The sequence below is a fragment of the Trematomus bernacchii genome, unplaced genomic scaffold (genome assembly GCF_902827165.1).
Source record: "Trematomus bernacchii unplaced genomic scaffold, fTreBer1.1, whole genome shotgun sequence".
Lineage (NCBI taxonomy): Eukaryota > Metazoa > Chordata > Actinopteri > Perciformes > Nototheniidae > Trematomus > Trematomus bernacchii.
In genome coordinates this window covers 10,963,904-10,979,786 of record NW_022987705.1, presented here as the reverse complement: position 1 = coordinate 10,979,786, position 15,883 = coordinate 10,963,904, and the positions used below count along the sequence as shown (strand labels likewise).

Sequence of the window (15,883 nt, the reverse complement as noted above, 5' to 3'; positions counted from 1 at the left end):
CACACACACAATCATATGTGTTCAGATTTGAAAGATGTGTGCTTTTATCAATGATTTTATGTACAAATGACTTATATTTCCTGGGTCTGTTTACAGAGTGAACAAACATGCATTAACAGGAAGGCAAAAGGAATGAGCGGACAGATTACCACTGGCATTACGAGGCATAACCTCTTTTAAAATCACAGTATTAAGTTTGCTGCCTTTATGTATGCAAAATATTCAAATAGAGTCAGATGGCAAAGCCTAAGCAAGCAATCTTTGCTTCTTGAAGATTTTTCAGTGACTGCGAATGACTGAAAGACAGAGTTATGTAAGGTTTTATTCATTTATTAATAACATCAGATTGTTATTTTTTGTAGACTATACATATAAAAAACAATTAAAACAAACATGTTATATATGATCAGATGTGTAAGGATTTAATAGATCATTTTTCACATGACTGGTGAAGTATGTTTGCGATTATTATACCATGATGAAACATTTTTAAGCAGATTAGTGCAGTGTGAAACATTACAGGATTCAGTTAGTGCAGTGTGAAACATTACAGGATTCAGTTGGTGGGCTTTGTTTTGTTGGTCCGACTGTATAATCCTAGTTACCCATTAGGTAAAAACAGGAAATGTCATGTATTTCTTTCCATTGCATCTAATTTGTAAGGCTTCTCCATTCTTGGTCTCATCCGTCACCAGCTCGAGGAGGCAATCAGCTACCTCAGACACACTGAAAGAAAAAAGGTACAGGGATTTTAACAGAAGAAGCAAAACCATATTGTAACAGTTACATCACAATTTATCTTTTTATGTCCTGTTTCCAAATGTGTGAGTGTTAATCTATTTTACGTATTGATTTGAATTTCTTTTAGAAAATAAGCCTTATTTAGAGGTAAAGGAAGAAAATGTTAAAACGACTCAAATAAAGCACTCAGCCAAAAAGAAAATGCAGGCAGAAACCTAATATAATATAACCTATAATATAATCAAAGGATAATAACAATGACAAAACATTACGTTTCTTAAGGCTGCTTCACAATAAAAGACAACCTGTTTTGCCAGTTGAAAGCTTTTACTGTGAAGCAGTAAACACAATAGGATGCCCCTTAGAGTAATACAGCTCTGACCAGGTGTAATGAGAGTGAACAGTAAACGTGGTAGACTTTGCCACTAGCAACAATATCTTCTATATAGAGAAATAATAACAGAATGTACAAAATGCACAGCAAAAATATGGAAACAAAATAGGTTTGATTAAATAAAAGAAAATCAGCTCACGTTAACGTGCTTTTTTCTGCATTTCTTTGGAATTCTTCAGCCAGTTGGGAGAATTGTCCCAATTTGTTCGACAGGCTTGTCAAGAGTTCAGTTTGGACAATACCTGGGCAAACGGCGTTGAATCGAACACCGTAGCCTGCGGCAGTAGAGGCAGCCTAAAAGATAAACACATGAGGCCTTAAATGCTCAGAGGCACAATGCTGGGAATTAAAAGTCATGATGTCCTTTTCTTTATAAATAAAATATATAGTAAAAAACCTTACAGCCATGGCTCGAGTGAAGCCGACCACTCCATGTTTAGTGGCAGTATAGACAGGACAGCTTTTTGCAGGACCCAGACCTGCAGGATGTGGGTGATAACAGTCAAACAAAAAGAGGGACAGCTTTTAGAGGTATTAGACCTGAAAGATGTGAGTTATCATTTAACATACTTTTGTTTTCATGCAGTACTTTCCTGTTTGATTAATTAATGTCAGAAGTGGGACAGAGATGAAAGCTTTCACCAGTTACAGTGTTACCAGGTTTGAATTTAAAATGTTAATGTTTTCTTGTCAAGGTTTTTTAAGAGATTGAACGCAAACACAGTAAAAGAGGGGGGAAGTAAACAAAAAGCGAGATTTTAATTAAATAAAGCTGATTCAAAATAACGGGAACCAGACCAAGCAAAGTAAAAAAAAAAGAAGAAAATTGAACAAGTACAGACCGGGGGACACCAGAAACAAGAACAGAAACACAGGCAGGACCTCGGGAAAACCAGACAGGAACTGACAAAGAACAACGGGGAAGACAGGAATTTATAATTAAAAGACTAATAACAGAGAAAATAACAGCTGGAGAGAACAGGTGAAACAAAGGGGCAGCAGGTGTACACAATCATACAATAAATAAAACAGGAAACAAACTAAAACCAGGATCATGACATGCATTCAAAATGTTTCTATTATAAAAGTTGAAAAGTATTGGCATCAAAATATACTCAAAAGTACTCATTATGCAGATTGGCCATTTCAGAATAACATATTATATGTTTTGATTATAAATATTGATGCATTAATGTGTTTATCAAAGCTGGTGAATGTACAACTGTATTATTAGTTTAATTATCTACTCGCACTGCATTTCTGTGCCTTTGATTGATTGATATCCTACAAACCCCACATTATAATGCATTGTGGGTCATACCTGCCATGGATGCAGTGTTGACGATGACCCCTCCCTGACCTCCAGTCATCTCGTTCATGTGCTCCAGAGCCAGGTAGGTAAACCTGACAACAGCCACCTGCATCATAAAACATTTATTGCAGTGCACACGGGGTAATGTTAAACTGAAGAGTTCAGCCAGATAAGGACATGTTAACCTTTGAAAAGTTTGATTGTAGGTGGTAAATATAAATATAAGTTCTTACGAGGTTTATGGAGATAGTTTTCTCCCACTCTACTTCATTCAAGATGCCAGCGTTGTTGCACAGGATGTCTATTCTGCCAAATGTCGCTAGAGTTTTTTGAAAGGCAGCTTGAAGCAGAAAATAAAGCAATTACTTGTTAACGAATAATTTTGCAGCCAAGTTTGAACACTAGCAGCCATGTTTTCCAGTGCCAAAATGTTCAACTCCAACAAGTGAGTGTGTGTTACCTTTGATTTGCTCTTCTGATTCAACATTGCAGTGTAGAAAGAGAGTACTCTGTTCTCCATACAGTTGGTCCAGGGCTTCCTTCAAACTCTCCCCTTTAGTTTTATTCGTATCCAAGAGGGCAACCTGAACGAGTGAAAAGACATCAGATATAAAATCGTGCTTTTAATGGCTGCCGTTTTGGACTGTTTCCATAATAAATGCAGCACCGATCAACCTTCATTCATTGTCTTTTATGCTATAATGGGCATAGAAACAACTGTTCTATTTAAAAAGTAACTTTACCTCAGCCCCGTTTTGCAGGAGTAACTCTGTTATTGCTTTTCCTATTCCCTGGGCTGCTCCGGTCACTACGGCGATTTTACCATTTAACGCCATTTCTGTTAGGGTTGAGTGAAGCAGGCAGGACCCAAATGCAGATTTCAAAGACTATTCCTTTATTCCAAGGTAACAAAGTCCAAAACAGATTCCAAGGTAACAAAGTCCAAAACAGAACACTACCACGTGACACAGTCAAAGACAAACAATGATCTAACAAAGACAGACAGAAAAACCAGAACTTAAATACACACAAGACTAATCACACAACAAGACACAGGTGAGGAGGGAGGAGAAAACACAGGGGCACAAGGTGAACACAATCAGGAAATCAGACACAGGAGGGCAAACACAGAGACAGGAATCAACAGACAAGACAGCGGGTGAACACTTTTCAAAGTAAAACAGGAAACCAGAGACAGAAAAAGACATGACAAAACACAACACAGACAGATCGTGACAATTTCAGGTGTTCAATCAGAAGGGAGGAGGTGGTCAGCCGTATAATACCCACTGGAAAGGGATAGATCAAATGACGAGAAAATGGTGAGTTGAGATGGTATTGTGCTTTTAAATAGGGAGGAGGTGTAACCTACTAGAAAGTGAGGAACCACATGATACCATAAAGTTAAGGATTAACACGCCTTGAGTTTCAGTGGATTTCACAATAAATCGCTTTGATGTTTTTTATCAATGGTTTTGTTAATTTGATCTAAAACAAGCCTATAATTTTACATTTGGTATGGCCTATGGCTTAAAGATCACCTTTAAAGATGATAAGGAATTGTTATAGAGCTAATTGTTGCATGAAATTCAGATCCGCTCATTTTCAGACTGAGGTTCATCACACTGGATAAAAACGACAATATAATTTTGATTAATTGGGAAAATAAACCTCCCTCTCTCTGACCAGATGTATGACAGTTGTTATCATGTTGTTTCATTGTAGGAAAGATGGCTTGCTACTGCAGATATGCACAACAACTGGAAGAGAATAGATGAAGCAAGAACATTCAAGCCCTTAGAGAAATGGGGCATGTTTTGTTTAAGTGTACTTTAAAGATTGGATTTAAAACAAAGATGAGGTTAATGCTTCTCCATAGTGCCGATTGAACTAATGTTGATCAATGACCTTGTTCTGACCCACAGTGACACCTGCTGGTAAAACTCCATTCAAAGTGTCCAGGAGATGTTTGCCATTATAATATATGAATAACATTTCAGGTCAGAAATCATATAAACCTTATGGGCCTACAGTATAGTACAGTACGTTTTAAAATCTATATATATTTTTTAAAGAAATCAAAAGTAAAATGTTTGAAAGTACGCATTAATATGCTTATAATACATATATTTTTTATAATGGAACATTCTGAATAATCAATAACCAATTTTTTTAAGGAAAAAATAAATGCTTGAATATACTGTTTCTTGTAGAGATTATGCAATCATAATATGTGTTTCATCAGATGTGCCTCAGCCTGCCACTGTATGTTGCTCCAATAAAGCAAAGGCTCTTATATAATCCTGCCATCTTTAATTCGGTGTCTCCAACCTCATTTAGTTTCAATTAAGTACCATGTCTCCCATTGGTTGCATGCACATAATGGGCAACAGAATTATCAGAGCCAGGGAGAGCACAGTAACAAAAACAGAAACTTCTGGAGCAGGAAATAACCGAAAAGCCATGTGCAGATGTTTTTTTTTCTCCAGATGGTGTTCAGAACTTCCAGAGAACAAACTGTGGATATCCATGTCCAGATTGTAAACGTGACGAAGTGCATGCATTACATTACCGTAAACTTCCTAAAAGATTGAATGCAAAGGCAAAAAGGCTTTTGAATGTCTTCCATATACTACCATTCTTTGATTGTTGCAAGAGGCTTTCTTGTGAAAATAAATGATACATTTGGAAGTAAGACTCAGGTCTACAGCAACAGTATTTTGATTTTTTTTCAATCACCTTTTTCTTAAACAACATTTTAAATACTCCTATATTGAGGAGAGACATTTCTATTTGACTTTTTCTCTTCTAATTATCTTACAGTTTACAACCTGTTTTGCAGGTTCAGATTTTACACACAGAACACATAAAATAAAAATATAATGCATTTTTATAGAATCATACTCCTACTCTTCTACACTATTATTTCAGAGGTGAATATTGTACTACTATTGTACTATTGTATTACTATTTTTATTTGTCAGCTTTAGTTGCTTTGAATGCATTAATTCATATTATTAATACATCCAATAAATCACCAATAATCTATTAAGTATTATTTGAAAATAAGATAACATTATTATTGACCCTTGATCCATATAGTTTATAGACAGTGTATAGAAAGAGATTAAGGTCATATAGTGAAATAATTGAATACATTTTTTTTGGGCTACTTTTATTTTTTGTATTTCAAATACATTTGAATTCCTAAACTTGTATACTTTTATTTATTTTTAAAATAAAATGTGGGAGTTTTACCTTTAACATACTACTGTGTGGTGTTACTAGTTCTGTTGAAGTATAAGAACTTTGTCAGTGGTGTAAAGTAACTAAGTACATTTACTCAAGTACTTTACTTAAGTACAATTTTAAAGTACTTGTGCTTTACTTGAGTAGTTTAATTATTTGCTAATTTGTACTTCTAATCTACAATTCAGAGGTAAATAGTAATTAATGCTTCAATAATTATAATCAAAACCAATAATATATAATTCTGAAATGGGCCAATTTGGAAAATGAGTACATTTAGCTGACAATACATTCGTACTTTTACTTGAGTAACATTTTGAATGCAGGACTTTTACTTGTAAAAGGGTATTCCTACTTGTTCTAAAGTAAAAGATCTGAGTACTTCTCCCACCTCTGTAACATCTGCGTATGAGGTGCACTTGAGTTCGGTGTAATCAATCTATTATGAAGAATGTCCCTGCGCGTCTTTTCGCGGCAGTACGGTCAGCCCCCACCGAAGGGTTCTGTACGTGGCAGCGTCGGTCTGAAACCCCTCTCTCTCCTATTCATAACCCCTGGGTACCAAGTGAAATTGCGTCCACATACTAAAGTGTGAGCGTACACTTCAAGACCTGAGAGAATACAGGTAAGAACACGTTTAATATTGTGTCTTAGCTCTTCTTTACATCACTGGAAGGGGGCTGAGTCGCTTAGCGAGCGCGCATTACCGAACATGCTGTGATAGTTGTCAATTCTGGGTCCAACAGGCTTTTTGGAGGGGAAGCCTAATACCAGAAGCTTAAAACCGTGTGGTACCGAGCAGGTTAAGGACTCGTTATTTTCTGGAGGTCTGTTTATTTCCGACATGTTGGTTTCATTGACGGGAGGTGCATGTTACTGTGTTGCACAATTGGAGAAAGTTTGGAAACATAGCTAGAACTTTGTGGGAGAGCATCTCAGTGACAGTTACTTTACATGACATTGTTGAATACTTACTCACTTCTTTAACGCGGACGGTTACACGAATTTTTTAATGTTGGCGCAGTAGGATACATTTTTAGCATAGCCTACAGTCCAGGCTGTTTTGCACAGGCTGCAAAGACATACATGAGACCCGATTCCGAAAGAGCTGAAAGTCTCGGGGATTTCTAGAAACAACGATCTGACGTCCCGGTGACGGCTACTATCCAGCTGTGAGCAGAGTCGGGGTCTGCAAGGCAAGGCGCAGGGCAAAGTCGTATTTTTCTGTGACAATTTTAGTGATGTCTTACCATTGTTACCTAACCACACTTTACAAATCTGTCAGGTTTTATATCATATATCATTAATGATATGATGAGTCGGTTTACTCATCATATCAATGTGTTTTTATTGGAACTACTTTCTACCAAAGAAATAGTGCCAATAAGAAAGTGTGTCAAGCGTGAGCTGTGGTGATGGTTCAGAGTAAGGGGCAATATGTTATTATTTAGAACTACTTTCTAGCAAAGAAATAGTCCCAATAGAAAAAGTGTCAACCTTTAGCTGTGGTGATGTTTCAGAGTAAGGGGCAATATGTTTTTATTGGAACTACTTTCTACCAAAGAAATAGTCCCAAATAATACGTGTGTCAACAGTTCGCTGTGGTGATGGTTCAGAGTAAGGGGCAATATGTTTTTATTGGAACTACTTTCTACCAAAGAAATAGTCCCAACTAAAACGTGTGTCAACCTTGAGCTGTGGTGATGGTTCAGAGTAAGAGGACACTGGCTTTTGAAAGACATGTTGCTGACTATTTTATATTTAGCACACTAGACATAGGCTTCGTCCACCCTTGTCAAATGCCACAATATATCACTGTACACACATCCCCAGAATAAAAGGTTGCATGCACGCTAGGCAAATGTTGCCCTGCAGTGATTTATGTGTAGTATAATGGCAGTAATGGGAAATGGCAGCCATTAGGTTGGGCATAAATGGAGGGCACCAAATAGAGGGATGTCATAAATCTGTCAGCAGTAATTGGGCTATAAGGCAGGTGACATGCACTCTAAAGACACTGATGTCTTGCTAGATTGCTAGAACTGCTTTATTAAGTTGTGTGAGTCTCCGTCTGATGCTTCCCCCTTCCATTTATACATTTCATTTGCCTTAAGTGCCCGAGTCTGGTTGTGTCTTTTTATTCTAAATATTGAAGCCATGCTTATCTAAATGTCTGGTTTATTTATCAAAACCTTATTTATATGCAGAGATGGGGTCGTTACTAAAAAAAAGTAATATATTACATATTACATATTACTTTAAAAAAAAAGTAATATATTACACTACTTCGTTACTCTCTACATAAAGTAACTCGTTACTTTACTCGTTACTTTACTCGCAGGGCCGGCCCGCCCCTCCCTACAGGCAGATCACGCAGACTGCTAAAGTTTCAAATGTTCTCTTTAGTTCAGTTTCCATTGTCGCATAAGACTGATCCAGATAGCTCTGACTATGGCTGTCCTCTGTCTCCTGCTATCTGTATTTTGCGCAGTATATCTCTGAACGATGCGATGGTGATTCCACTGTGCAAATGGGCAACATTACCTCTACTATGAAGGATGCTACAAGCCTGTCCATCTCTGCTTTGGTTACCGGTCCTTCAAATTCTAATTTGTGCCGCTTCGGAGTCGGCGGCGGCGACTCACAACATCCTCACTCTGGGTTCGGGGGTCCGGTCCTTAGCTATTAGCTTCACCTTAGCATGTGTTCTTTGCAGGTGTTTGTTGAGGTTTGACGTGGTGTTTGCAGCAGTGTATAACAGCTTCTGGCCTGGACACAGTTTGCACCTCACCGTCACATTCCTGTCTATTCTTCGGACGAACTCAAAATAATGGGCATACCTCCACCCCTCGAAAGTTATCGCTGACTCTGCCATGTTTATGCAGCACTGCACGTGGATATGTGGACGCGCAAGTCGCGCAGATTATGTACATATAAACCTGCGGCGGAAACCCCTCTTGTCTGTCAGTGTGATTATGACAGATTTTATAAAAGTAACGAAGTAACGCGTGTCGGGGCAATGTTAGTAACTGTAGTGTGATTACTGAATTATAAAAGTAACGCGTTACACTACTCCGTTACCGACAAAAGTAATATTATTACCACCCAACTCTGTTTATATGAGGCTTCAGTGTTTGCATACCAGAACAAGTTTTGCAAGAGGATGGTGTGTTTGACTACCCTTGCACATAAAACGTGTGTGTGTGTGTGTGTGTGTGTGTGTTGCTTATGTAAACTAATGCATGCTTCTTCAAGCCTGTCTGTCTCTTTATGTTAACATATGGCTCACGCTCTGTGATCAGTGACACCGGTATGAATGAGCTCATACCAGGTTAAAATGAACATCTTTGCAACACAGCATTCTGGTAATAAATTACTCAGTCTTTCTGCCACGTTGGGATGTTTAGTCATGTCTGGGACACATTTAGAAAAGGTTTTCTCTGAAGGAAAAAATACATCTTTCATATTTTAAGCTGCATTGTAGCTGCAGATGTTTAAGCTTTCATAGCATCTGAAACAAGTTGTCCTTAATGTCAACCACATATGGTCAGCAGGAATCTTGGACCTACACCTGGAAATCATTTGAACCCTTTACTATATTTAGAGATTTTTTTTTAACCGTGTCCTCCCTGATATTTTATAGGGGTACACATTCATTTGGTATAGCTTTTGTCCAGAGCAAAACTATATGTTGTGTAGTTCACAGCTAAGATAATGTTGAAAATGCTCACTTATGATGTGTCAGAGCTGGGACAGTGATATTTTTTTTTATGCTGGCTGTATGAAGTTGCAGAATTGCTACAAAACAAAAAAACTGACACTAAGCAGAGACCCACCACTCAGATAATCTGCTGTCTTATCAAATAATTAATAAAAAATGCACTATCCTGTCCGCAAAGCCAAAGATCTTGAATATATAATGATCTGTAACAGGTTTTTATTGAAGTAAGAAGAGTTTAGTGTAATTGCAATGACACGTTTCAAGTTTGAATTTTGATTCTTTTTCTTTGCTAGTGATGCAAGTTAAATCTCTCTGAATTGTCTGAGCATGTTCACAGCCTGTGGATATTTGACGTTTGCACGTATGTGGTGTATTATATAAAATATGCAATCTGCACACCAGTGTTGGCAGGACTTTGTGTGCCCATATTTTGTCTATGCCTGTTGGGTACATGCCAGCCCTTCCTGCTGATTAACATCGGTCAGAAAATGCCTGTTTAGGATCAACCGTCTATGCTTTATCTTAGTGCAACACTTGTGTAGAAGAGCTGGCAACCATCTCCTCTCAAAAATGATGACTTAGGTTTTATGGCACGCAACTGCTTTCTTAATCCTGACTGTAGTTATAATAAAATACTTGACATACCTGGTCTTTGCTGAATGTAATGAAGTAACAATGTGAAGTGCTATGATGCCTTTGCAAGCAAGAAAAGCCACCAGGCTAAGTGAGTTGGAATCCTTGGTTTGAAAGTGTGTCTTTGTTGGCTCTGTTAAATGGAACTGATATAAATAGTTCTATATATGCTCTGGGAATTAGCTTTTAGTTGCATAGGTCAACATGCGATCTGTTTAAAATGTTCATAAATTGAACATTTTACATGATTATTTTTCCAGTATCACCAGTATCTTCATTGTCATTGTCTTCTTTATCCCAATCCACCCAACTATCCAATTTACTACATTTTAAATATGTTCGGAAGATGTGATTATAAAAAGCCAAGTTGAGTTGACACATTTCCTACAATAATTCAAGGCTTTAAAAAGTCTGAAAGAGTTGTTAGCAGTGACCCATTTGTCTCGGTTGTCTTGCTGATGCTCTCTTACTCACATCAGTATTTGCTATTATTTGGTTTTGATATTGAATTATACTCTTCAAACTCTCCAGGAATAAAAAGGATGAGAAAAGATCAGTTTTATGTTTCAGCTGATTTCCGACATCTTGACATAAGTTATTATCTGCTTTCCCCCAAACCGGAAAAAATGTTTTTTTTACAATTCCCCCGATTGGCACTTGTGTACACCAGGCAGCTGTTGGTGGTACCAGCCAGGATTTTCTCTCTCAGAGTGATAAACGAAACAGGAAAGAAGATGAGTTCAACTACAGATGTTGGAAAGATTACTGTCAAAGTAAGCACTCAGAAACCCCTGCTCCAGTGCAGACCTTGGATCCTTCCTGCTTTGCCAGAGAGCTACTGTGGTTTCTTATCTCTCATGTGGAGCCACACCCCCATTCTAAAGCAACTTGAACCCAGTATTTGACTTGAAAGGATCTCCTGTGGGTGGTGGTCATCATTACGCACTAAGTATGGAGAATGGGTACGTTTCTTTCCTCCAGTAAGGTTGTGTTTAAGATCATTTAACTGACCTCCATGGTTTTATTTTGGAGAAACGGTGGGAGGATCCTTGTTGCCTTTGAGCTTAAGAACACAGCTCTGCAGCACAGAAGGACGTGTTGTACTGTCCATATTCAAAATACAGCTGTCTGGGCCTGTCCTCCTGTGACCCGTCATATAATATCCTCGCTGTCCTCATTGCTGTTCCTTACATTTGCCAGGCCAGGGGTCAGGAGTGTGGAACGTGGGGTTGTCCATGGAACTGGCCTCTTTCCAGGAATGTGGCAGGGGTGTTGCAGTCTTCAACAACAGGCTGGCTGTGTTTGGGCTGAGCCATCGCACAGGCTGTAAATTACAAGGAGAGAGATTTGGTCCTGTTATTTGTAATTTAGGACCACGGTAATACTTTTCTGGGCTGGTACTCATTTACCAAACCGAAAGCACTTATTGGTAAGACACTGTAGGCTAAAGTTTTACCAGTAAGAAACAATTTCCCTGAGATTTTAGAGCTATTTATGAAGCTTTCTAGTTTTTCTTCCAAAGTAGTTTGGCTTATATCACAGTTTTTGCACTAAAATGACACCTGTGATGTTCTTTGGTGTTTTTTTTTCTAGTTCTGGTTTACAGTCAACACATACAATGTATGGGTGAATCTTGGCAAATTGATGCAGCAAAAGCTAGATTTAATACATGGAAAGCATACTGCAGACAGTAAATGCTAGGTGGTTTTTAGTCGATGCTTTTGCTCTGATGTTGGTTTCATGGGTGAGGATTGTCTGTTTGCCACATGCGGTGCACCCAAGACAACTGATCCAAAATGATCAAGCATGCATAACCACATGATGTGTTTCATCTTTTATAACAATCATGTGAGGTAGTGGATAGTTATTGAATATGCTTAGCAAGAGAGGCTAGTTGTGGCTCTATTTTCTTATGATAAATTCAGGACAACTGGCAGACATTTTTTAAAGCAGGTCTAGTTTTCAGTCAGTAAAAATAAGACTTCAAAATCTTTAAGGAGGTGTGATTATATCTGAATGTAGCATTGTTTTGTATGTAAGCGTGGCTGCTGTTCCCTGCCTGCTGCCGACAAGTTAGGACAGCCCTGCAGCTCTCCTTCATCATGTCAGGAGACAGAATGACTTCTCTATATGTTTAGAAATCATATAAAACGTTTTTACTCTTAAGCCAAGAAAGTAGGACCAAATGTGTGATGCTCTAAGACCTTTGGTCCAGTCCAACTCCCAATGTGGTACATTCCAGCAAACACTCACTATACTTGTTAATGCTTGAACTTATCTAAAGACAGAAGTCCTTTCTTTTCAACAGAATTATTTGTAACATTGATGAAGTTCTCTGCCTTTCCTTATTTCTTCTTAAAAGTGATTCCATTTTCTTTTAGCACAGGATGCTCCAGCAGTTCATTTTGAGGCACATCTATAAAACATTTTGGGAAACATAGTGACTTCTTTATTGTTTTAAAGCCACTTTACAGCCCTGCACCAAAAACACCCACTGTTGGTTTCTACCATAAGGCATATCTTGTTATTTGCCTCATTAGCAGATTAATTTGTCGCATTTAAGCCACATCTGACTGTGTTTGTTTATACAAAGGACTTTACAAATAATACACCTAACACTTATTATATAATTGGCATATCTTCCTTGAAGTATAAAGTGCATTTTGTCCGGAACATTTTGTAGATGTTAATGGCTTATTCCTATGTAGACATTATGCTGATCTCTTAGCGTCTTTTGGCTTAAGGCTTAAAATAAGTTTCTGTCTTATGCGATCTTTGATCTGCAACAATAAAAAGTCACTTTGTATTTTGTCCGCAGGTGTCATGAAGGGGAAATGATGTCTTTTCTCCTGAAGCAGATTCCTCTCAAAGCTATTGCCACACTTAAAATGAAGGTGCCACTTTTCTACTTCAGAACCCCCGTCTCGCTAAGCCTTTGATGAGATAGCGGTGCATACAGTAGTATGTGTGTGTGTAGTCCTACATGGGGAAGTATGGCTTTATGTGTATGTGCACACTTTACGAAGGCAGCAGTAAACAGTCATCAGTGAGAAGTGATGTGGTGATGCAGGATTAGACTAAATCCAAGAGAAGAAAGTGGAGCAGTGTCACTTTCCCCTCTTAGATCACGGCTGGTTTGAGGGCTGGACTGTGAGACTTTCTGCCAGGTGATACATCATTGTTCAGTCCAGCTTTTTCAAATCTAGCTCTGTAGTTGGCTCTACAGCAGCTGAAAGTCCACAAAGTGAATGTTGCTTCTATCCTTTGAAACAATAGACTTATACAGCTGTTTGAACTAGGGCTGTCTGCTCCATATCAACCATGTAGCTTGTTTATTGTACATTTGATGGGTATGTTACACACGTTTTGACACAGTTAGTGACTTGCTGGTTAACAAAGTGAAGAATGAGGTATCTGAAGAGCTAGCTTTGTTCGTAGGGGGTGCAAAGACCAAAAACAGAGCAAAAAGAAGAGACAATATTGGACTCACACTAAATGAATGATGATGTTGCCTGCTAACTAATGGATGTGACTTGTTTTAAAAGCGAGTTACTTCTAAGCTGTGGTTTATATCACTATTATCCTATTTATGCTTAAAACTGTACAACTGCTGTTTCTAATATAAGGGTCAATAACAGTCTGTAGCGCATTCATATTTTTTCTAAAATGTCTATATTATTCTGTCTATATTTAATCCACCTTTAAGGTGTATTCTATTTGTATTCAACTGTTCGTAGTGTTTATAACCATATATACTGTCCATGCTGTATATACTTTAACTTTTATATGTGTGTCGTATGCATATTCTCGTATAATTATACTATAAAAAAACACTGCAATTTACTGCTTTTTTTGCACATCTGGTTAGATCTGCATTTCCATTGTCTCAGTTCTGTGTGCAATAACAATACAGTTGAATCTAATCTAATCAAAGGACACAGAGTTTTATAAAGTTATGGCCTTAGTCATGACAATTTGTCCTTGGTTGAACTCCTTTGTGGAAACAAAAAAAGGGAAATTAACTTCTACTGACCTTACATGAACCAGATGTTTGTACATTGGCCTTATTCCTTTTTTGTCCATGGTTCTGTCTCTTATGTGAAACCTAGACATACTTCCCGAAAATGTAATTATTTTCCCATATCGTCCTTTCTTAAACTCTTTTAAATGAGAACTGGGCCAGGAGGTTACTATGACAGCATGCCTCCCAGAAGAAGTAGTGACTCACTTTCAGGAAACATACTGGAAACGTTGAATAATGTGGGACAATCATCTAATTCGGAAACACACCATCACTGCTATGAACTGTTGACTCTGGGAAAGTTTAACTGCAAGTATTAGAAGGTGATGTGGTATCATTTGTTTAAAAGTAGAGAAACGGAATATTAAAAAGAAAAACGGTTGGACTTTTCCACAGCTTCTGTTGAATGTGGTGATTGAGAATAATAGGACTATATGCAAAACCTTATCCATACTACTATAGGGACTCAAAACGGCTAATGCTTTATAATTGTAACAGGAAAATGAGCTTGAATTGTGTGAATCTTTTGTGACAGGATGTGATTCTGTTTGTCCCTGCAGGTTATAGAAAGAGACAGAATGAGGAAGTTCCTGTCTTTCGTCCTCTGCGCTCTGCTCTGCTGCTGCTGGACAACACAGGCAGAGATCTTCACTTCCATAAGTACGTTTTGATTGTTATGTGCAAATGTACAATTATTCTCCTTCCATATTTCCTTTGGTCAATTAGGGGAGTTTCTTAACTCAGTGTGGGTGTTATTATGGACCCCACCCTCTCTTTCAACTCCCACATCCGGTCCATAACAAAATCCGCCTTGTTTCACCTCAAAACATATCAAGACTACGGCCCTCACTTCCCGACCCAGAAGCAGAAACACTTATTCACGCCTCAAATCACCTCTCGTCTGCCTGGCAGCACATCCCCCCCTACCCTCCGTCCCCTCCTCTGGCTCCAGGTCAAGTCCCACATCCTCTACAAACTCCTCCTCCTCACCTAATAAATCTCTCCTTGAACTAGCCCCCTTCATTCCTCACCGACCTCCTGCCCACCTACACCCCCTCCCGACATCTGCGGTCCTCTGATACAGGTCTGCTCTCCCTCCCCCACACCAAACAAAAAACCTTTGGCAACAGAGCTTTCAGTGTTGCAGCCCCCAACCTCTGGAACTCCCTCCCCCTTGAAATCAGGACTGCTGACCCTGTGGACATTTTCAAAAAAGCACTCAAAACACATGTGTTAGTCAAGGCCTTCAGTCTCAGTTAACTTTCTCCTCTAGCCTTTGTTCAATCTGTTTTTTTATCATCTTATTTCCTCGTCCCTGTTGTGTGACTGTTTTCCTTTTTGTCCCCCCTACGGCCCCTCGTCCTATTGTAAAGCTTCCTTGGGTTCCTTGAAAGGCGCTATGTAGATCCAAGTTATTATTATTAGTGTGCCTCAAAATCCCAATTATTACAATAATGCTTTTCATTTAAAAGGTGACATTGTGGTACTTAGTTATAAATATGTATATTGAACTTAGAAGGCTGATAATAACATGCATGTTTCCATGAAAGCAACACTCAACTCCTATGGTGATCAAAATAATTAATGATGCATTGATGGAGAACACTGCTAAAATAAAATTAGACTTTTTTTATGTAATTATGTCACCTTTTTTCCATCCCATTTAATCCGGATGCACATCATCTCATTTTAGTTATTTGAAAAAACAACTTAAACTAGGCTTTCTAATAGTCATAATCACAATAGTTTGATTGACTGTTTTCCTGAATAGGGGCATCAGCAGCTCAGGAATGTATGTCTTCACTTTCCCAT

General features: G+C 38.3%; 2 protein-coding genes across 8 annotated transcripts in view; one reads left to right on the top strand and one right to left on the bottom strand.

Annotated features, from left to right (window-relative positions):
• Nucleotides 1-304: 304 nt before the first annotated feature.
• Nucleotides 305-3,785, bottom strand: LOC117490296 (15-hydroxyprostaglandin dehydrogenase [NAD(+)]-like). Of its 3 annotated transcripts, none has more exons than XM_034139976.1 (7): nucleotides 3,191-3,785; nucleotides 2,908-3,031; nucleotides 2,681-2,787; nucleotides 2,457-2,553; nucleotides 1,538-1,614; nucleotides 1,378-1,429; nucleotides 305-726 (listed from the first exon to the last, which is right to left on the bottom strand). In XM_034139976.1, the coding sequence occupies exons 1-7, from the start codon at nucleotides 3,281-3,283 to the stop codon at nucleotides 713-715; spliced, it is 564 nt and encodes a 187-aa protein (XP_033995867.1). In that variant the 5' UTR covers nucleotides 3,284-3,785; the 3' UTR covers nucleotides 305-712. The 3 variants fall into 3 exon arrangements, with proteins under 3 accessions (XP_033995867.1, XP_033995866.1, XP_033995865.1); XM_034139975.1 differs by having other exon boundaries at nucleotides 1,285-1,429; nucleotides 3,191-3,784; XM_034139974.1 differs by having other exon boundaries at nucleotides 1,275-1,429; nucleotides 3,191-3,775.
• Nucleotides 3,786-6,192: 2,407 nt separating this feature from the next.
• p4ha2 (procollagen-proline, 2-oxoglutarate 4-dioxygenase (proline 4-hydroxylase), alpha polypeptide 2) overlaps nucleotides 6,193-15,883 on the top strand; it is a 32,404-nt gene continuing 22,713 nt past the window's right edge. For 3 of the 5 annotated variants that reach the window (XM_034139969.1, XM_034139970.1, XM_034139968.1), the window contains exons 1-3: nucleotides 10,987-11,012; nucleotides 12,869-12,944; nucleotides 14,632-14,731. In XM_034139969.1, the coding sequence (XP_033995860.1) occupies nucleotides 11,002-11,012; nucleotides 12,869-12,944; nucleotides 14,632-14,731 (187 nt within the window). In that variant the 5' untranslated portion in view covers nucleotides 10,987-11,001. Of the gene's footprint in view, nucleotides 6,322-6,600; nucleotides 6,893-10,986; nucleotides 11,013-12,868; nucleotides 12,945-14,631; nucleotides 14,732-15,883 lie in introns of those variants that run through there. The other 2 variants (XM_034139971.1, XM_034139972.1) reach the window with 2 other exon arrangements.